Source organism: Salvia hispanica, chromosome 3 (assembly GCF_029641045.1).
Source record: "Salvia hispanica isolate PSC_SH4W2 chromosome 3, Shi_PSC_v1, whole genome shotgun sequence".
Classification (NCBI taxonomy): domain Eukaryota; kingdom Viridiplantae; phylum Streptophyta; class Magnoliopsida; order Lamiales; family Lamiaceae; genus Salvia; species Salvia hispanica.
The window spans coordinates 55,449,463-55,472,164 of NC_142694.1; the positions used below are offsets into that span (position 1 = coordinate 55,449,463).

At 35.7% G+C, this 22,702-nt stretch overlaps 5 protein-coding genes across 5 annotated transcripts; 1 reads left to right on the forward strand and 4 right to left on the reverse strand.

Annotated features, from left to right (window-relative positions):
* Nucleotides 1-244: 244 nt before the first annotated feature.
* LOC125212901 (membrane-associated kinase regulator 5-like) lies at nucleotides 245-1,431 on the reverse strand. Its single transcript, XM_048113192.2, has 2 exons — nucleotides 519-1,431; nucleotides 245-425 (listed from the first exon to the last, which is right to left on the reverse strand). The coding sequence occupies exons 1-2, from the start codon at nucleotides 1,300-1,302 to the stop codon at nucleotides 391-393; spliced, it is 819 nt and encodes a 272-aa protein (XP_047969149.1). The 5' UTR covers nucleotides 1,303-1,431; the 3' UTR covers nucleotides 245-390.
* A 1,294-nt stretch (nucleotides 1,432-2,725) lies between these two features.
* On the forward strand, nucleotides 2,726-4,333 carry LOC125209720 (reticulon-like protein B5). The gene is made up of 5 exons (XM_048109303.2): nucleotides 2,726-2,965; nucleotides 3,251-3,431; nucleotides 3,505-3,646; nucleotides 3,780-3,849; nucleotides 3,940-4,333. Exons 1-5 carry the CDS (start codon nucleotides 2,827-2,829, stop codon nucleotides 4,104-4,106), a joined length of 699 nt encoding a protein of 232 aa, XP_047965260.1. The 5' UTR covers nucleotides 2,726-2,826; the 3' UTR covers nucleotides 4,107-4,333.
* Nucleotides 4,334-5,090: 757 nt separating this feature from the next.
* On the reverse strand, nucleotides 5,091-10,334 carry LOC125215595 (uncharacterized). The gene is made up of 16 exons (XM_048117053.2): nucleotides 9,871-10,334; nucleotides 9,547-9,668; nucleotides 9,356-9,444; nucleotides 9,238-9,270; nucleotides 8,988-9,081; nucleotides 8,468-8,510; nucleotides 8,296-8,384; nucleotides 7,937-8,001; nucleotides 7,348-7,838; nucleotides 7,168-7,255; nucleotides 6,990-7,100; nucleotides 6,126-6,694; nucleotides 5,910-6,045; nucleotides 5,766-5,834; nucleotides 5,584-5,679; nucleotides 5,091-5,337 (listed from the first exon to the last, which is right to left on the reverse strand). Exons 1-16 carry the CDS (start codon nucleotides 10,089-10,091, stop codon nucleotides 5,224-5,226), a joined length of 2,430 nt encoding a protein of 809 aa, XP_047973010.1. The 5' UTR covers nucleotides 10,092-10,334; the 3' UTR covers nucleotides 5,091-5,223.
* Nucleotides 10,335-13,372: 3,038 nt separating this feature from the next.
* Nucleotides 13,373-16,909, reverse strand: LOC125213160 (calcium-dependent protein kinase 1-like). The gene is made up of 8 exons (XM_048113541.2): nucleotides 16,196-16,909; nucleotides 15,811-15,954; nucleotides 15,431-15,583; nucleotides 14,603-14,718; nucleotides 14,353-14,520; nucleotides 14,042-14,169; nucleotides 13,866-13,965; nucleotides 13,373-13,780 (listed from the first exon to the last, which is right to left on the reverse strand). Exons 1-8 carry the CDS (start codon nucleotides 16,836-16,838, stop codon nucleotides 13,697-13,699), a joined length of 1,536 nt encoding a protein of 511 aa, XP_047969498.1. The 5' UTR covers nucleotides 16,839-16,909; the 3' UTR covers nucleotides 13,373-13,696.
* A 3,597-nt stretch (nucleotides 16,910-20,506) lies between these two features.
* LOC125213161 (dirigent protein 5-like) lies at nucleotides 20,507-21,262 on the reverse strand. The gene has a single exon (XM_048113542.2). The coding sequence runs from the start codon at nucleotides 21,210-21,212 to the stop codon at nucleotides 20,658-20,660; it is 555 nt and encodes a 184-aa protein (XP_047969499.1). The 5' UTR covers nucleotides 21,213-21,262; the 3' UTR covers nucleotides 20,507-20,657.
* Between the last annotated feature and the right edge of the window lie 1,440 nt (nucleotides 21,263-22,702).

Here is a 22,702-nt window from a genome sequence, read left to right on the forward strand (position 1 = left end):
TGCTTTGAGTAGTTTATCTTACTATAGTAGTACTGATGTTATTTGTACTTTAGTCGATAGGTCACTTTTTTAAGTAATGTGGAAGAGGATAATAACATGTTATTGTTTGATTCTATAGAAGTATTCTAGTTATATATTAAGACAAAAAAAAACTAGTATGATGGTAGTTGTTTAGATCTAGATTTCTAGTATGACAAATAACTATAAAAATATGAATGATATGTTGAGGTATTTGAGTCATGGCTTTTCTCAAATCAACACTGAATATTTTCATTGATTTTTGATTTTACAATATACGTACGAGTTACAAATTATAGTCCATCTGTCGTAAGGAAGATGATCCATGGCTATACAACTTTCCCGGAACATAAACTAGAAATCACAGACTTCTCATGCATCACTCACCGACCGGGACAATTCTCTTTCTGAAAAATCACATTTGTAAAATTAAAAAAAACGTTAAATATGAATAATTACATTTATAGATTTAAGAGATGAATCAGTGTTTAATTAATTACCACTATCTGAATGGAATGATCTCTTGCAATGCAAAATAGCGCCTTGAATCCCATCCTGCACCTCCAACAGCGAGTCGTCACGGCGGTTTCCCGGCGGCGACACCGAAGTTGAGCGGCTCTTCCCCAAATGCTTACGCACTACTTTAATCCCCGCCTGCAGATTACTATTGCTCCGGAACCCCGATTTGGCCATCTCCGGCGGAGGAGAGGCTGCGCCGGAAAACTTCATCTTCTCAACACGGACGTACAAAGGCTTGAGAATATTCAAGTACTTGTGCAGGATTTCTTTCCCCAACTTGTCCGAATCTGGATCTTCCGAGATGCTACAATCTCTCGCAAACAGAGAAATCAGCGGTCCTTTCACTTCATCCACTTTGAATTTAACCCGAAGAAGCTCCTTCTTCGGTTTTTCGGTTTTCTCATTTGAGGAATTAGGTTTTCCGAAGAGGACTCCGAATTTTCCCGCCGTTTTCACAAACGAAAGGGGGAATTTGGGATTTCCTTCTGAGTGATTCGATTCGATGCTCGACCGCGGCTTGTAAGTTTGATTGATGGCGTCCAGGTTGAGCTCGATTTCTCTCATGTCTTGTTCGTATTCCGACGAGTCGCCGGAATTCGGAGATGCGTGGTGGTCGATGTGATTGGAGAGGGTGAATTCGAGGTCGAAGAATGGGCCGTCGAAGCCGTAGTCGGAGAAGGGGCTGGCGGCGGGGAGGAAGAGGGGAGAGGTGGGGCGTGAATTTCCAGCATTGGCGGCGCCGGTTGTGCGCCAGTAATTGAGCATGGTTAGGGCTTCCAGAGTAGGTAGAGCCAGTGTAGCAGCTGAGTTTACACCCCAAGAGATTAATAAACAATGATCTTTAAATAAAGTCTGTTTCTTAGAGAGAGAGAGAGAGTTTGTTTGCAGTTTGCAGTTACAGCATGCGGAGGAGGCCTTATAAAGGAAGTTTGTGTTGGAAAATCATGTGATTACAATTATATAAAAATTTTATTATGAAGATAAAAAAAAGTAAAATCAAAATATTTTGTACGAGGAATTAAAGATAAGCAGCGGCAAATGTTTTTCTCATCATACCATAGAAAAACAATTTACATTCATAAGAAAACGACGTAATTTAGGAGAAATGATTCAATTGAAATTTAATTGGCCTTTTTATTTTTATATACTCCTATTTTTATTGCCAATTAACATGACTCATGGACTCATGTGATGTGTTGAAATTTCTCTCTCAGTATTCACCGCCTATTAATTCACATCACAGATTCACAACTAACAAACACATGCTAAAATCAAACACCATCTAATATTGGTCTCTAAAATCTAACATTCGCTCAAAATTTAGTATTTCCTACGAACTTTAAAATTAGTCTAGAATATCACAAACGTTGCACTTTGTTTGGTATTTCTCAAATTGACCCAAATAAAATATTTTCATCAAAATCTTATTTTAGATGAGCAACTGTGATACGTTTTATGGTATTTTAAACCACTTTTTTTAAGTTCATAACAAGTAGTAGGATAAAAAGTCATGTAGAAAATGATATTGATTTAATTGTGTTAAGTATGATAAAAAAAAAAAAGGCTTGTAAGTTAGTCAAATATGCTGATAGACATGCCTAGGAAATACCAAACAAAGTGCAAGTTTATGATATTCTAAATCAATTTTAAAGTTCATGAGAAATACAAAAATTTGGGCAAAATTCATGGTTTCAGATACCAATATCCTTAAATAAATCAACATCTCTCAACATCGTCATCACAGGAGGATTGGGCCGCCCACCATGGACTCACTCCATAACTGGAAGGGAACAACAGCGGCCGCCACTAGGGTTTTTTTGTATTTTCGCGCAAGAGACACAAATTGGGGCGTTGAGTGGCGGGACGCGTCTCATTAATTAGAGACGCATAAGAATCACGCGTATCTCACAAATTCAGAACTAAAAACGCCATTATAGTGAACTAAATCGCTCTTATAGTGTGATTCTAGTTATCTATTTAAAATTAGTTATATATTGATGGTCGCTCCGTCTAAATATGTTTTTGTAAAATTTATATGCATCCAACTCCAATAGTCCAATTGCTATTCACCAATTCTCATCGCGGTTTATTGATAACCAATTAATTATAATAATTAAACATATTAAATTATTTATATTAATAAATCAAGTGTAATTGCATGAGTTGTTACAGTAGCACGTAAAGTCGTAATCCCCCCAACTCTCTCTCGTCCGTCTATACAATCGAGCTGTTGTATGTATATTGCGATCAATCCTCAAAACACAAGAGGAGGAACGCATACACATTTTGATGGATGAAATTGAAACTCGCGATTTGTCATCCTCGTCGGATTCCGAGGAGGAAAAACCATCCTCCATCAAGGGCAAGACCGTTTACCGCCTCTTCGGCCGCGAGCGCCCCCTTCACATGGTCCTCGGCGGTGGCAAACGTACGTTCACAATTTTCAATTTTATTCTGTTTTTTTTTTTGTTGTTGTGGTAATTAATCATATATATATATACATTTATTCATAAGAATGTTAGATGATGAGAAGGATTTCTTATTTCATTTATGCAAATTTTCCGGAAAAAATTGTTTCTCCATTATCATAGCCTAATTCGATTGCTTATATGGCATAGTAATTGATTTAGGAATGTTGGATTTGTATGTATACATAAATGCTGTTGCAGTTTGAGGTAATTATGAATTAGAATGTAATGTATTGGATGATCAGATGCTGATGTAATGCTATGGAGGGAGAAAAAAGTATCAGCAGGGATCCTTGGTGGTGCCACAGCTATTTGGTTTTTGTTTGAAGTGCTTGACTTCCATTTTGTGTCCTTGATCTGTTACACTTTGATGCTCGGTTCAGCTTGTCTTTTCTTGTGGGCCAATGCCGGAACCTTCCTCAGCAGGTATCATTCTATGCTTTATTAGGCTTCCTAGTTTCGCTTGATGTTTATGCCGTTTCATTTCCGTTGCTACTAGATCTCTTCCAGAAATCCCGGAACTTAGAATCCCGGAAGCGCTGGCAGTGAAGGTAGCCTCTGATTTGAGGATTCTGATCAATCAAGCATTTGCTGTTTTGAGGGATGTTGCATCAGGAAAGGATATGAAGAAGTTTATCGCGGTATTTACCTTTTTATCGTCTCTGTTCTTGATGGCTTGAACAACTAGTAATCTTTGGTGCTTTACTCATTTGATTTATAAACTTCATTTACAAATCAATATATGGAATTGATGGTTGCCATTTCATTTTGCAGGTGATTGTTGGCTTATGGATGATGTCAGTTGCAGGGCGTTACTGGGAATTCTTGACAGTCCTCTATTCAGGTAAAAGCGGAATGTATACGGTGTTGTTATTACCTACTTGTATGCGTTGAATGTGGGAGTTTGACGCGATAACACTTGTTTTGGAAATAGTTATGGTGGTGGCATTCAGTGTGCCCCGGTTCTACGAGAAGTATGAAGATCAGGTTGACGCGTATGGGGAGAAGGCAGAGGCTGAGTTTTGGAAACAATATGCAGTGTTTGATGCCAAAGTCTTGAGCAAGATACCAAAGTATAATAATAACAAGAAGATGGCATGAGTGGTTTTAGATTTATTTTCATGGTTATCAAATAGGAAGCTTAGTGGTTCCATTCTTTTGTGTTGATTAAAGTGATTTTTTGTAAGGTTTTAGCCCTCATATGTTTTTGCTTTGAATCTTAGTTTTGCAATAATTCATGTATAATTCTCTGGAAATTTGTTTTGGTTTTTTTGTGGTTTAGAATGAGCTTATTGAAAATGGAGTGCATCTTCCTCTTTCGTTTTCAATTAATGTTAGTAGTACCATTTTTAGATCTCACTCTTGTTTTCAATTATTGTTATTGTCGAAGAAATATGAAACAGGTTATGTGATGTGAGAGAATCTTCTTACGATTGATATTAAATGTGAAAGCCTCAACATTTGTTTGTGTACTAAAGAAAAAAAGAATACATGGTTCTCCCCACTAAGTGTGACCAAACAACTGAAAATTTTGTGAAGATACTAATAAACTAGACCAGTCTAAAAGTGGTGCACATCTGATCCTCTATTTCAACATTATTTTCTGTGCTTGATCAATGTCTGATTATTAAATTTATTATTTAAATGGTATTTATCATAAAACTTACTTACATTAATAATGAAACAACATACTATGATGTTAAAAATGGGATGTCAATATGAAATTGAATATGGTGTTATATGGAGTACTAGTATCATTAATAAAACTACACATAAAACTTAATACTATAATTATATAAAAATCTGCATAAATATAACTTATTTATTGGAATCTGGCAAGAGACCATTTCAAAAACAAAACAAAATAAATTCTATTTAAAAAATATCAATATATTAATAATTTTAATAGTTTACAATTTACATATAACACACAGCTAACAATAACATCTACCGCTGTAGGATATCTTCAGCTTGGCAGAGCTCACATATTAACAAACAATCAACAACAAATTTTGAAGAGGTTTCTATTTCCCCAAAGCTGTAGCTAAGAATTTCTAACTACTACATAGACTACAACAAGCCGAGGAGCACAAATTGAAGGAGAATCCTTCAATCATCTTCAATAACAAAATATATTCCACTAAAAGCTACTATGAATTTAATACAGTAATAAATACGACAATAGAGTGTTGGCCGATCTCAGAACACAACCGGCATTCTACAAGAAGTAAGATAGTTGTTCCTTTTTCCTTGTACCACCTTCCCCGTGTAATTCGTTCCATTGCTTCAACTCTGACATTATAGTCCCTTCACTTGCAAAGCTAGGTGCAACCTGTTGTCATCACAGCATACTTGGTTCATTAACGCAACAAAAAGCTTGAATAAATGAGAGCATATATATCAAAGATCCATGCCTTTTTAAATAACAAGCTGAATTGTTTGGATTGTGATGCTTACTCGGCAGCCATATATTATCGCTAAATTTGAAAACTGACTACTAATTTTGGATGAAGGATATAATTGCTCAATTAGGTGATACTTTTTTGTGGTTTGGATGAATATGTAATCATGCAATTACCTGATTCTTTGCGTCTTTCAAATCTTGCATGTTCAATGGCCTGATATTGACTTCCCTCTCCCCACCAGACTGCTGCACTTCCTCATCTTTACGCTTCTTTAATGTGCACAAAAGATGAAGCATTATGAATATGAAGACGCGTGTGTATATTGATATAAAATGTAACTATGTCAGATAGTTACCTGCTCTTTCTGACATTCTTGCTTTATTAACTCGCGAACAGGTCGGTATGCAGCAGTTATACACAAGTTCTGCTTATGAAATTTTTGTTAGAATCAGAAGATGTGATTTAACTTCATATAAGAGACTAAGAACATTTTAAGAACCTTTAAATCACTTCCGCTGTATCCTTCTGTCATTGTTGCAAGCTCTGTAAAGTCCAATCCTTCTGCTTTATCCTTTGCCAATAGCGTCCTTATAATCTTCTCTCTGTTCTCCACAGACGGTAAACCAACCATAATTCTGTGACAATCAACAGATAGTTATAGTAAGAAACGAATTTTCAGCAAACTTGTAGTATTTAAATATGTAGGAGAACTTACCTTCTCTCAAAGCGCCTGATGATTGCTTCATCGAGATCGAATGGCCTATTGGTTGCAGCTAGAACTAGAATCCTTTCACCAGGGTTTGTCAGTAAGCCATCCCAATGAGTCATGAATTCATTCTTAATCTTTCGCATGGCTTCATGTTCCCCACTTTTGTTTCGTTGCCCAAGCATGCTGTCAACTTCATCCACGAAAATTATGGTTGGAGATACCTTGCCTGCAAGAGTGAATAGTGCTCGAACTTTCTTTTCATCTTCACCAAACCACTTGGAAGCTATAGTAGACATTGAAACATTGATAAAGCTTGCTCCAGCTTCGTTAGCTATGGCCTTGGCTAGCATAGTCTTCCCCGTGCCAGGAGGCCCGAAAAGCAGTATTCCCCTACATGGTTTCAAAAGGCCACCTTCAAAAAGGTCAGGTCTTCTAAGTGGTAGCATCACTAATTCCTGAAGGGAATCCTTTATATCATCTAAGGCTCCTATATCTGCAAATGTCACACCAAGTTCACTCGCAGGTATGACTTCTGGCCGGATAAGTCTTTCAAATTCATTGTCCGGTGCGACTTCCTGATGCAACCAAAATGATAAACAGATCTATTAATAGAGGAAGATATGATCTTTAGTTCTAATGAAACATGAGTAAAGTGGAGTGCCACAATCTGCATCATACATAATGCATGGAAAGAAGAGTAAGGGGCATGTTCAGTCAATAATTCTTAATGGAGGATAAGTCATTAAATTGTATTAGAGAATAGAAATAAACAATCAATGCTATTTCCAAGTTCAGAAAAGATAAGCATCCAAAACATGAAAAATTCAACTGAGGAACTAAAAATGAATGAAACTGGAAAATTATCCTTACAGGGGCCTTTGATGCTGGGAGTTCTTCGCTCTTGCTTTCGGGTGCAGTTGTCAGTGATTTTGTTTCAGGCACTGATGCAGCAGCTATTGCAGCTACTCCATCTAATGTAACCTGTGATTTAACACCATCTTATTACTATTCTCAGGCGACAATAGTATGTATAACTCGAGAAACCAACCTTTGGCTGTTCTACGTGGGCTTCAAGCTTCATGGCTTCATTTCCATGATAATGACTTCCCTGAAATATACCTAACCCATGGGATAGGCTGTTTGAAGACGAGAAAATAAGTAAGCACGTTTACACACATTCACCCTAGTGATGAATAATAATTTATAAAATGGCACCAAAAAGACCCACCTTGACGAGGATATAACAAGCTTCCCATTTCTGTATTCAGGTTCCTTGACATTTGTCAGATGGTGAGAGATAGCTGATACCACAATTTCTTCAATATAGTTGCTAAGAACCATTGTGTCGGCCATACAGACAGAGCCCAAATCATCGCAAGAAATGTCATTAGCAGCAAGTACCTCGCTTATATGATTTTTGTTGTCCTGATATTGGAACATCTTCATATCCTCCTCCAGCTTAGCCTTCCAGTTTATATTGTCATCGGTCGGGGGCCTAATTTCGATGTTATAAGGAAATAGTGAATAAATCTTCTCGTCAACTGATGCATAGCTATCTTCTTGGTCAACAAGCCTCGAGCCAAGGATGACTACGGATCCAGACAATTTCTTCAACATTTTCTGGAACATTGTATACAGTTTCTGGGATCTACCCAATAGTGGCTCAACATCCCTGAGGTAGAGTATAATGGGACTGATGTTTGATACTTTGGTAAGAACCTATATCGTTGACACTATACTGTCAGTAGAAATTCTACATAATGTCGTCCATTAGCAGGGGCACGTAGAAAAGCATTACACATGAATGGAAATCTTACCTTGTAAAGTGTTTGTATAAAAAGTTTCTCACTAAAACACCAGCCACTTGCACGCTTTGGTGGAGCTAAAAAAGGTTGAGATTCAAGACTAAGAAACATAAATAAAGGTATATGACAACATAATACTTCATTATATATCAAAACTGATCCACTTAAAAGAAGATTCCTGAACCACTTAACTCCGACACACTCTGTCAAGGATTTTAATCTGCAGTAGCCTTGTAAAATGATCAGCTATAGATAGACTAATTTCAAACTGCTAATAAAAAATAAGTCCATTTTATCTTAATTTTAGTGGAGGCATTCGATCTTTACAAAAGCATATAATGAAGAGTACATTATATCATTTTCCATTCAACCTGAATTTCCCATCAAAGCAAGATTATTCATGTTTGCTGAGGCAGATGCATTCCTGCGCATCATTCCTGGAGCAGGGCCTTCCTGTCCACTGCATGTACATAAGCACGCATATGATGATACATTCATGAGCTAATGACATATAAGATGAAACGCAGATAAAATCATACGTACTATGATGAAAGATTGACTCCACTACTCTTCCTGCTTAGAGTCCCTACAAACAAAAAGAAAAGTGCATTTAGAAGAACCAAAATAAAGAACATGATGTCAATATATTGAACACTGCGAACGATTTGAACATTAGTAATTGGTGAATGCTAAGATAGGAAGAGTTCGATAACCAAAGCTTTGCAAGGGCTGGAATACAATCACAAAGAAGTTTTAATTGCACAGGGGCTTTCCTTGTTATTTAAGATCACTCACTCTGCTCTCAAAACCTGACAATTATATGCTTAGATGCACCAAATAATGATGGAGATGCATGATCAATCATGAGCACAGATCACAGTTGTCACTCAATGCAAATTTGCAATTATAAATCAGAAGAAATAGAGACTATGAACTGACTAATAAAGAACAACTTGTCATTATTAAATTTGGAGATCACATTTCGAGTGAAAATACACTTGCATTCATGATCTACACACACAAAAAAAAGATACTGCCTTACAAAAAAATTATCTATTCATACCTCTTCTCTCCTCTTTAGGCTGAAGCATTGCAAATGATCCAAATAATTCAGACATTCGGCTCAATGTTGCTTCAGATGTAGACCTTTTGAAAGACTATAAAAGGTATATGTCAGAAATTGGAAAGTAGTTCAAACATATAAGCCTCACTTTGTGATTGAAGGACTGAAACCCCACATAACCAGATGACAAGTAATACACTTTGTCGGATAAATACACCGAACAAAATGTTTAAACAAATGATGCACTTACAGGTTCACTGGAACATCCATACTTGCTCTGAATCTGTTTTCAAAATTCAGAAAAGAGACTCACTTAGTAGAAATAGCATAGAGAAATTATCTGATGCCTAAGAAAGTACCCTACTCACCTTCAATGAAAAATCGGATGTATCTAACAACAACAACTTGGCCTCAAAAAAGTGAGCTAGGGCCTTAGCAAGCGTTTGGTGATACATTTCTAGTAAAACATGAAACATATGACTCATAAACTACCTGTAAGATGTTTGGGAGGAAGAATAGCTTCAAATAAACCAAATAATCTGAAAGCTAAATGACCTACCTGTGGTTCCAGACAGCAAAATTGCTCGACTAGCAGGAGCTAGATTGCGTGTGTGCTTAGAGAAATGGGATTTCTTCAAATGGACAAAAGTAGCACTTGTTAACAAGACCCTTGTCTGTTCACTGCCCGTTTGATTTAGAAGAAGAAATCAGTGGGAATGCATGGCTAAGCAATTGAGACATTCACATAAGGAATTATAAACCAATTCTGAAATAAAAATGCCTTTTAATATGAACCAACTCTGAAACAGCAAGAGATATTCTATTTCACATTGCATTCATCAACTATGTACTTTCAAAAACGAAACAAATTCACAAAATTTACCTTAGATAGTAGGGGAATTGATCGAAGGTGACATTGTAATCCCTTCCATTACCGATGAGCCCTATCATCTCCTCCTCCATAATCAGCGGCGACAATCCGTTGGCATCGGCCCCGCCGCCCGCCCATTTCCCAACTGCGTTCGACCCCGATGCCAATCCGAGGCCTACTCCTACTCCGATGCCCACGCCCAGCGCGGACATCACCACATGCTTCGATTCCATTTTCCCCAATACTAATCGTACAATTTGGCGCGAAAATCCTCAAATTTTTCCACCGATTAAATAGAAAATAGCTTACTAATGTGATTAGCAAATTGAAAATCTAGAAATGGTTATAGAAGGGTGGATGAATTTGTCCAGAAAATGGGAGGTTTGGCTTTTGGTTGTGAATGATCATAATTGAAGCGGTTAATCCCGCTATCGAAGGCGCCCTTATATACGATTTTGAAAGAAGGTTGCGCACCTTTAACGGTCTCTACTGCGAGATATTCATCGTCCATTCCAAATATTTTTTTGTTATATAATTATGGATGTACATGCAAACTCTTCTAATCTTTACAAAATACTATTTTCAGAACTAAGACAACTCTTCACATTTATTTTGTATTATAATTGGGTCTCTGATATTCTACTTTTATGTTAACAAATTAATAATAGGTCGACTTAAGTCAGTTATTTTCGAAGGTCAGAATATCGGAACACATGTTTTTAAACATAATTTCTAGTATATTTCACCTCTTTTTTTTGGGGTGCAAGAGACTAGTCAAAACCAGACTTATACATCAACTTTACTACTAGAAGAATATGCGCACGAGATATACTCATTTTATAATATATGCATGATTTGCGCAATGATCATATTAACGGAAATTGGATATGCATATTTTGCCGAGTCCAGAAAAATAAAGACCAAAAGAATCCTTAAAATTTCACCTAGGATTATTGTGATATAGAAAGATTATTAGAAGATCATATTGATGACGTATTAGATCTTTTTAATAAAACAACACAATCACATTAGAAAATTTCCGTAATTTAGAGTAATTGATTTATATCAATATGACGTGATATGACAATGCCCCTTGCCAAAAAAAAAAATCCTTTTTTGGCTTACATTATTAATTTTCATTGAATAATTAAGTACTCCTTACCAATTCACCTTCCTTAGTTATTTTTTTATGGATTTACATGTAACACAGTATGTAGTAGGACTACTCCACTTGATACTTGGTCAGTTAAATTTCTTATTTCTGTCGTTGAATAGTTTACGAGCTTTGCAGGTAAAGAGGTGAAATGATCACTACTCTCATTCTATGCTAACTAGTATCACCCTCGTGCTATGCACGAATCATTTTATTTTCTTCACACGCTTATTTTATACTGTAAAATAATTTTACGAAACAATAAACAATATCATCATATAAATTCAAAAATCATAAATATATATAATAAAAATGTATTAAATTCTCATTTTATGTATTATAGATATAGATATTGTTTGATAACAATTCTAAAAATATAAGTAAATTAAAATACTATGCCAATTATTGAATATTTAAAATTGTTATAAAGAATAAATCATTATAAGACAACATTCACATACACATATACAAAGAAGTATGTCAATAAATAATTAACTATTAACATAATAGAGATAATATAAATTATACAGGTCCTATATATTGCTAGATGTCTTGAACGTCAAATTTGTATCTTTTTTCAACCTTCAATTTTCTTCATTTTTTACTACAAAGTGTCTGCAACAAATTTATTAATAGAAAATGTACATGTAGATAAATATATACACATTATTATCTTATTTATTACTATAGTCAATCCAACTTTTGTGACACTGCTTCATAGTATAACTATAACTTCATTGATAATGTAGATAAAATAAAAAAATTGTGCTAAAATGAAGAAATATATTATGCATGTTTTTGAGTTAGGAATGTTATAATTTTGTCCTCTTTAAGAATTGCTAGAAATATTGAGATAAATTTTCCGAACCATACACATGCGGTACTCTAACTATTAAAATCAAAGAAAAAGAACAACAATAAATGAAATATAAATTACAATGAAAATTATAAATTAAACTGAACTATAAGTCGAGTCGAAGAAAATCCGCTTTCCCCAAGACAAATTATGTCACGACTATCTCTCTTGGATTGTCGTATTATTATCTTAACTTGTAGAAACATCTCAAATCTGATAGGCACCGATAAACTCGATGATGCTTCAAAAATTGAGCAATACAATGCGCCAAAATGCACAATAAAATATTGAGAGCTTTAGAGAGATTGAAAATTTTTGGTTGTGTATAATCCATTTACTCTATGCTTTTTATAGATACTTAAGATTGCGCTGGTAAGACACTTCCTAGTCGAGTTTCATTTCATTGCAATATAGTGACTCTATACACTAAAAAACCAAACCTTGAAACCTAAATCATAAACCCGCCACAATTCAATAAAAATTGCATAGCTTGAAAATTAAAATATGATCCATTAAACATACTACAATAAAATGTAAACATAAATGAAAACATATTTAAACATTGAAATTTAGTACATACTATAGTAATAAAATGTAAAACGCCTTATTACTACTACAATCTAACCAATTACATTAGCCCTTGAACTCCAGCCACCTTTAACTCATAGAACGAATAATAAATTCATAGCCTAAAATACGAGCGGCGCCTTTGAGTCTCTTCGTCCTCCACACCTCTGGAGTCTCTATCTTCTTCAACTTCTTTTCAGTTCCAGAGCTTTTCTTCTTTCCTTCTACCCAACATTTTAATATCTAGAAAAAAATTGATCTTGAAGGTATGTAAATAATACCAACCCATTACCCATGTATCTCATCTCCGGTTTTCTTGCCGGAATCACGATGGAGGACTCTAGCAACTATGGCAAGGAAAATTGCGACGTACTTAGTGGAGATATTTATGAAAATTTATAGAGAGGGAAAGAAGTTGGAAGGAGTAGAGAAAATTAATGCCCTAAATGTGTGGAAGAAGAAAAGACAGATAATTTAGTGAATTTATTTATTATGGCCCGCATATGATTGGTTCCATCATTCATCATTCATTTGATTAATTTAAAATTATATAGAAATAAATGGATGAAATTATATAATGTAACCGTTATATTAAGTACTTAGTGGAGATATTAAGTACTTATTTAAAAATTAATAAAAATTTAGTTAAGGAAATGCTTATAGTTGGTCAACTTATTAAGAAACGTTCACTAAACAAAATTATTAAGAAACGTCCACTAAGCACTAATTTTAGTTTCATTGTTCCATTGTTCCGGTGAAAGTATATCATTTTTAATAAAAGTATAATATAATTTTATATTTTCATAAATACTCCCAAAACTCCCCCTTTATATATGTATAGATTAGAATCATATTATATAAAATACTAAATAAATAACATTTCACTGCTTTGTTCAATAAATTCAAAATATTCTTCAACTCTGCTCCAGAACACAACATAAAAAATCGGTTGACGATTGGAATCATTTTCCCAAAAAGTTATCTTTAAACAACATAAAACTTTGTCACTACATGCGCAATCAGCAATCTGTCTGTATAATACAAAACATATGTGATTAATAAATTTGCCTTCACCAGCAGATCACGTACCTGAACAGGTGCAGCCTCCACGACTGCACTTCAACCTCGAACAGATTATCAAGCACACACGAGAAAGGCCATGAACTACACCGTATTTAAGTTTAAATGAATCAAGCGCTGAACCAGCCTCTGCTCGAAATGAAACTAACTCGAACAAAGCTCGTCTAGATCATATGTTGATTCTATTTTCTCCTCCTCGTTCCTACAATGTCTGGGTTGCCTTTCTTCATCATTGCCACAAACTCATCATAGTTGATCTTCCCATCCTGGAACGGGAAGTAACACGTTATTCACAATATATTTTAGAGACTAAGTATATTTCACCGGAGATGTAAGCAATTAAAGTTTTACATTATCAGTGTCTACTTCTGCAAGGATTTCCTTTATTGTTTTAGCATCGCCCATGTTGTATTGCTTCAAGGCTTGCTCCAATTCTTCCACAGTTATGTACCTGATAGCAAAGGCAATCATTAAATAAGCACAAGATTCAAAAAAAATACATAGAGTGCAGTGATACCGAGCTCTACCCGCTCTTATCCTTGTCAAAAAATTCAAAGGCTTTGTACAGAAGGTCTTCTCTCTCCATTCGGTTCATGTGCATAGTAGCCGTTATAAACTCGATGTAATCAATTGTCCCATTTCCATCAACATCAGCCTGGAAAGTACAATCCAATGAAAAATAAATAGCCGTAGAAAGAATACACACTGTCAACATAAGCAACCATGGGATGGAAGGTGATAAGATTTAGCAGCCGTAATAGTTAATACAGCACAATAGCAGTACTAACTGAAATTAAGAGCAACGAGTTGAGACAACAAAGGGAATTAGAGATGATACCGCTTCCATATACTGCCTCACTTCAGACTCAGAAAGCTTCGTGCCCAGCTTAGGTAGACCAGCTTTGAGTTCTTCATATGTAATTGTTCCACTGTTGTCTGTATCCATGGATTTGAACATTTCCTTCAAGCCCATGATTTCTTCTTCAGAAAGATTTTCTGCAATCACCTGAAAAGCCAGAGATAGTACGAATATAGTTCTTGTCCTCTCTTCACATAGTTTAAATGAAACAAGTAGTTGATGTTCTGACCTTAAGAGCTAACTTCTTGAGTTTGTTCATTGCACGGAACTGCTTCATTCTAGTCAAAACAGCAATATCCAGAGGCTTATCAGGTGCATCCCCATCTTCTCTCATCCACGGATGATCTGCATTCACAAAAGTTGGAGTTTGTCTCATGAGTGCCAAACCACAATTGACCCTCAAAACAAGAAGCAAAACAAATATATAGAAATACTTAATAAAATCAAATAATACTAAAAATAGGAAAGGTGCAAGCTCACAAATACTATGCTGTATGCATAATTGAGCTACAACATACAAATATAGATTCCGCACAAAGGTATGGTAATATGAGCAACCAATCCATAGTAAAGGTATCGTGCAAAAGAAGACGAAAACAAAAAGGGAAATTCGAATAATGTGATTGTATATCTCGTCTCATGCCAAATTACTAATACTCTCTTAACTCTTAAGGACAATACTTTAAACCTAAAGTCAGATGTTAAACCAAAGATTAGAGTCAATCCTCCGTCTTAGTTGGACAGATATCAAGAAATTCCTTTTGCTAACCAAGTGCATCAACATAGTTACAAGAGCTCATCTGGCTATTGGATGGGTTGGTACGTTGCCTTCATTTTGCAAGTTACTTGATTGATATTCCAACATATCAAGATCACATACGTATCACCAACCACTAGCATGAATTAATAGGGTGCCTCATTCTTATGAGTCATTAGTTGCAAAAATAATCTCTTGCAGAAACTAAGTCATATTGCATATTTGCATCATGCCACCAATGTCATATATTATCACTTCCAAATTTCGAATGTCTGGGCATTACTAGAAGACTTTACTTACTTAAGACTTCAATTGCAGTTAGCCGGGATTTAGGGTCAGCCATAAGCATCTTCTTCACAAGGTCTTTGGCACTACTTGATATTGATGGCCATGGATCCGAAACAAAATCAAGGTGCCCTCGCAAAATAGAATCAAATATTCCCTGCTCATTATCTGGAATCAAAAGAACATAAACAAAAATTAATACATCAAAAAGGATCAATCACAATAGATATGTTAAACACCCCATTAATCAAAGCATATTCCCAAATTACACCCTCTACTTCGAGACACAGCAGGATAAGTTTACGAAAACTATTTTTTATCGAAACAATATAACAAAGCCAGAACTAAGTTACTCCCTTCCCATTCAGGATAGGGGTTTCTCCTTCATTAGTTACCTCCCCAGAAGGGTGGAACACCACTGAGTAAGATATACAGTATCACTCCAGCACTCCAAATATCAGCTTCGGCACCATAGTTTCGACGCAGTACTTCAGGAGCCACATAGTATGCACTACCAACTAGATCTTTGAACGAATCTCCTGAATTGAAATACAATCTGTGAGTACAAACCATCACTTCTTTGTTAAGAATCAAAGCAGGGTAAGATCAAATATGAGGTTTCCTAATTCAAATGTTAGATCTTTTGGCAGTAATTAACCTAAAAAAAGAGGGATGAAATGCAATAGTTCATCTTCTCTCGTTTCCTCAAAATTTCAAATTCAAATTCAAATTCAAATTAATCAACAAATTAGTTTGAATCAAAACCCTAATCAACATTACCTGGCTTGAAAAACGCAGATAATCCGAAATCAGTGGCCTTGAGCGGCGAATCCTCATCCTTGCTCAACAACAAGAAATTCTCCGGCTTCAAATCCCTATGCATAACCCCCATGGAGTGGCAGGCGTGCACCACGGTGACAATCTGGCGGCAGAGCCCCGCGGCGGCGCGCTCGGAGTAATGCCCCTTGGCGATAATCCGATCAAAGAGCTCCCCGCCGGCGCACAGTTCCATCACCAAATGCACATTGTGGCGATCCTCGAAGCACTCCTTGAGCTCGACGATGTTGCGGTGGCCGGTGAGGTGGTGCATGATCTGCACCTCGCGGCGGACGTCGGCGACGTCGTCGGGGGTGACGAGCTTGCGCGTGGCGATTGACTTGCACGCGAAGGCCTCGCGCGTGGCGCGGTGGGTGACGAGGTGGGTGACGCCGAACTGGCCCCGCCCGAGCTCCCGGCCGAAAGCGTAGACGGAGTGGACATCGGCCATGGGGCGGCCGAGCACGCGCCCTGTGCCCGTCGGAAGGGGGCGCCGCGGAGGCGGAGGCGCGTCGGCGGGGACCACGTTGATGGCGGGGTGTTTCCCTCCGTCGCCGGTGGGCGGGGGGTTGGCGCCGTCGCTGGTGGTGGCGTTGCAGTTACCCATTTTTTTATTTTTTTATTTGGGATTTTTATGTTACGAAACGAGTGTGTGAAGTCAAACTGTAGAGGAAGAGAGAAATAAATATGGAGTGGGTGAAGGAAGAGTACGAATGCTATGTCTTGAAGTTTTTGGGTTAAATGACAATATTGACCTTGCGTCTTCATTAATTTATTACACGGAGATATTTAGATGATTTGGTTATTTGGATTTGCTAATTTAGGAATTAATAAGAGTCGTTGATTTTATATTTGTATTGACTTCTGTTTTACGAAATTGCCTTGATTATATTATATTGATATTATATATTTATTCTGGTGTTGAAATAGGTTGACTTGAATTGATTTTTATGAAATTAAAGAGCAGTAAATAAAAGGCCGATTTCCAGTTCATATCACGTGTGATGGCTAAACTTTGTGTCCACAGCTCACATTTATTGAAGAAAAAGTGTTTCAGGAGAAACTCTATTAAGAAATGATATTCTTTATTTACTATAGTTGTCTATAAAATTATATTTGTTCTTAAATAGATTTGTAGTTAATTAATAGTAATAAATTTAAATATAATATTTTGTATTTTCCTATTATTAGTATAGCTGCATGCCGTTATCGAAAATGCACTGTATATTTTTCTGATATCGAAAATATATTTGACTTCTAACCAAGAATTTTAGATTCTTTTAAAGCTTCACATTAGAGGCAATGAAAAAACATTAACTTACGATGTTGTTATTTGGTGTCCAAATGTTGATTGTTATATTTACGGACCGGCTAATGTTCTTTACGATGAAATTTTTTTAATATTTGTAATACGAAGTATTACACTCTCTCCGTCCACAAAAAATAGACAAAGTTGTAATGACACACGTTTTAATACATAATTGGTAAAGTAAGAGAAAAGAAGAGAAAATGTGGTTTAATTGTGTTAGTGGATTGTGGGATATACGTTTAAAATAATGTGTATGGTTAGTTTTGGCTTAAAACTTTTCATTTTTAGAATTAGTAGTAGTACTCCGTAAAACTAGTCTATTTTTTTTTGGACAGTGGGAGTATATTATTATGATCAAATTTGGTATTGTTCTATACTTCAATTTTATTCCAAAATAATTAGTTCATAAACATTTTTTTCTATTTTAATTATAATTAAAATAGAATAGTATGATGATATTACTATATGATATGTATACATTTACCAATATTTTGATCCGTTCGTTCATATCTATTCTTTACTACTTTTATCATTCTATATGAATAAATATCAAAACAAATCATTTTAATGTAATATTAATATGAAGAAAATGGTCAAAAGTCCACATCAATTATTTTGTTTCGAAGTTTCCTTAGCTGGAGTAAACTGACCGGGTTATGTTATGAGAGATAATGATATGTGGTCTGAACTTAATATTGATCAGATCAATCTAGGTTGCCAATATAAGGTCAACCATGTGGCGAAGTTGCTGGGGTGCTTCTGCTGAGAAGCGACTGCCATGACCCACGAGCCGTGTTGCAGGTCTGCATTTCAGCTAGCCAGCCCCGTTGCTAGTGGCGCACGTCTTTTCTAATTGGTTTACTAGTTTGTAATATCACACAATTTTCAAAAATTTTAATTTTTTCCACGGACCTTAGACTTATCAAATGATATTACAAACTTTTAACTCGGCGTCAATTTCCCACTTACTATTCCTACTTGTTAAAAATGACATGGAAGACGAATTGTCATTTAATTAGTGACGTGAAATACTACCTATTATGGACTCAATTCCCACATCGGTTGTGAGAACAACTGGTGTGTATAGACTAAATGAGCTCTCTCTCCTAACAAGCAAGTCTTTGATCTGTATCAATTGGTGCTTTCATTGAGAGCTCAAAGGATCGGAGTGGTGGCCGGGCAACGAACTCGCCATATATGACCAACGAGTACGTTTGGGGCCGACTCGGAGTGGTGACCCACAGAGTGGTGGCCGGGCAAAGAATCCGTCATGACCAACATGGTCGTGACCAACGAGAACTCGGAGTGATGGCCTGACAAAGAACTAGCCGTGACCAACGTGGCCGTGACCAACGAGGACGTTGGCCCTTAAAGGAGGGTTGAATGTTACGGACTCAATTTCCACATTGGTTGTGAGAACAACTGTTGTGGAGTATATAGATTAAATGGGCTCTCTCTCCTAACAGACTAGTCTTTTGGGCTGAGTTCTCCCGTTTGGTCTGTATCACTACCGCTTAATATTTGTTTTAAACAAATGACATATTATTAATAGTATTTTTCTCTCTTACTCTCTTTGATCCCCATCTCCAATTCACTCTCATTATTCTCTTTCATTCTCTTTCATCTTCATCTCAACCTCACTCTCTTTAACATAGTTCTCCATGGTCTGCGTCAACTTTCCCACTAGTGTCGACAAGCCACCTGCGAAAAATTTTGGCATATTAGCTAACAGGTGGGATATTGACACATTAATAAAAGTTCGTCATACTATTATTTGCTGTCGAATTTGAAGTTTATGGAAAATTCAACAACTTGTTGGCAACGTATGTTTATAATATGTCTATGTTGTTGTAGGTGCTCCGTAAATAATTATAAGGTGGCAACCTATGTTGTTGTAGGTGCTAATAGAACGCAATTAAAGACACCATACTCTACTTGTTGGTGTTTTGGTTGTGTAAAAAATAATTAAGTTTGTCCTATATGGGCTGTGCGATGTAAGCAGGAGTAGTTTCTTAGACTATTTAAGAAGCCCAATAGTTTGATCAAGATAAAGTTGCATCAATCACATTTCTTTAGTTTACTCTTAGTCATAATTCTTCGTTTTTATGTGGATAATCGATAGAAAAAGTGAAGAGTTTTCAAAGACTAGTAGTAATAGTATAGAGAGTTGGGCCAAAAGGCAGAGAATTATTGCAGTATGAATGTATAAATTTATTTCGTGGGTCGTGATTTTTCTCCGACTATGAAGTTTTTCATGTTATACTTTTCTCCGAATTTATACTTTTATGTGGATAGTTGTTGTTTTTCCTTCTTTTTCCTTGTCATTTTTATATTTTCCAATAATGAATAGGGAATGGATTTCCCAATCATGCCTTTTGACTGATCCTTTGACACACCACACCATTATTGCATTAATTCAACAACCGATCGAGAACTATATGATAACAATTATTTACCAAAACAGTTGTCCATTGTGCTCTGTGACACCCATTTTATCTTGTAGTATGCCATTCTTGACTTGTCGTGGTGGAATAAGTCGAGGCTAAGTTGTACTCCCTCCCTCTCTAATAAGCTATCACCATTTATCACCATTTGATTTGGTACGAATTTTAAGAAATGTAATAAAAAATGAGTTGAAAAAGCTAGTGGAATGTGAGTTCTATTTTTATATAGTGGATTATTAGTTATATATATTTTATAATAAAATGTAAGTGAGAATAAGGTAATGGACAAAAATAGAAATAAGTGAAAAACTTTCATAGTATAAAGTTGCAAACCATCCTCCAAAAGTTTTGTTTTAAGTGTGTATGATCATTAAAACCAATCAAGCTAGAACCCTAAAATTCACAAAAAAATGTGGGATAATGATATAGTCCAAAACCCACAAATATCAATTTTAAATTTATATTCAAATGTGTACTTACAAGTGTACTCACATTTTATTATATTTAATCCGAATCTTGACTCATGTTATAAATTTTTGTCACATAAGAAAATACAATATATCTTGTACATGTCCAACAATTTATTTATTCTTAGTCATTAGTGTGGAACCCCAGCAATAATGAAAATTAAGCTAGACAAATTACAACATTACTCATAAGCCAAACTCAATAGCTATTTCTTGTAACACTCATACAACTTAATATCCATCTTCAACCTAAAATAAAAATCCCCTTGAATTTCATCGGTCTCAAACGTAACAATCCCACGCGCCATGAAGAAATCTCCGGTGCCTCCAACGACCGACAAGTCCCTCGTCTTCTCGAGAAACGGATCGGAGCCGATGACGTTGATAGTGCCTTTATACTCGGTGGAGTTGAAGACAAGAGTGTAGGCAAACCACGCACTAAAGATATCCTTCTTGTCGTAGAAATAGAAGCCTTGAGCACGCGCCACCGCGGGCGAGAGGAGGCGGCCGTCGGCCGTCATGGGGTCGTCAAAGACCACCATCATGCCGAAGTTGAAGTTGCTGATGGATGAGCGGTTGGTGGCCATGACCGAGGTGGCGTTGGCGGCGTCCGTGCCGTTGAAGAGGATGTCGTGGTAGTAAAGCACGATTCTATTGCATGGTGCGTTTGGTTTGATGGTTTTGGCTTGGGTTGGAGAGAGGAGAGTGAGGAATGAGAGGAAGAAGATGATGAAGCATGATTTTGGAATAGGGTTGTTCATGGTTGAGACTTGAGTGAGTGTGATAAATTAATTGAGGGGTGTGTCATGTGTGTGTTTAGTTGTATATATATATAGGTAAAGAGAGATGGATTTAATTTTGGGTTAATGGGTGTTATTGTCGGGAATATGTGGACTAATTTTTATATGTATTTTTACATTCGATTTATTGGTTGGGAATAAAAGTGGAATAGAGTAGTGACAATTCATGAAGATGCTTATCGTAATCACTATAGACAAAGTTGGATTAGAAAGAGGTCCAAATTTTGTTTTAACTAGTTATATGGAGTATTTAATAAAGCTACTCATTATACTTAAAAGAGTTATGCCAATTTGGTCTGCCCATTAAGTTTCATGACCCTATTCATATTGCATACTAGCCATGTGCGAGCTAATCTGGCTAGACTTTTAGTAGGTTAAAAATGTTTTAGCTCTAACCTTGAAAATTTATGTTTTGGATTAGTCTAGCGGATTAACAATATGTGGATAGGATAATAGTCCCATAAAGCTTGAAAATAAAATACTAAATTACGCAGTTTCAATTTTTCAGTTGTCTCATTTATGTCAAAACATCTTTTGGTGATGCTCAAACAATATTGATTCTATAAAAATAAGTACTACTATTATTTGTCTTTCTTCATTTCTTATTTTATTCATAGCAATAAATTTACTCTATTATTCAGGAATGTCAGTGTACATGGCCTGAAATATGTAGGTTTGCCTAAATAACCTTCTAAATTTAGAGGATTATGGTTGAATATTTCTAGTTTGATAAAATCTTCAACTTGATTAGCCCTAACCCGATTAATATTGCATGAAATCCAATGGATTTACTCAATTGGTATCGATATTAATGATAGTTCATAGAGATGCTTGCATATTTTTCTTTTAAATCACATCACCATAACATTAAACTTATTTCAGTCTAATGAATTTACAATATCATCATTAAATAAATTATTTTAACAAATTACATGAATTAGGTCAAATTTTGCTAGAGTTAAAGAATTTCCATAGTTGATTCTATATTAATTGGCATGTTGCATCAATCCAAACCGTTCAATATTGTAATCTTAAAATCAATATTTAATCTTATTTTATAATGAGATGTTATTCATATTTGTTTATAAGTATCTTTGTTTATCGTACTTCTGTGCTCCTTGATTTCTTTCCTTCTCAACTATAGAACTTAATATTCTGTTTTTATACGTTTTGGGCCGATATATGAGTTTTTTCCCCGTAATTATTTAAACTCCTTTTATTTTAATTATTACAATGCCACGTTATTTTAAACCCCAATAGTAATAATTTATTCAAATCAATATAGTCCATAAGTCAACATCTTAGATACGTTACATATGTCTCAGTCCATCTGTTAATTATGTTAAAAGAATAAGAAATAAAAACTCTCCAATAAAAACAAAAGAAGCCGTATAGAGAATAAATACTTTATTAGGGTATGATCGGCATTCGTTTTTACTCTTCTCCGGTAG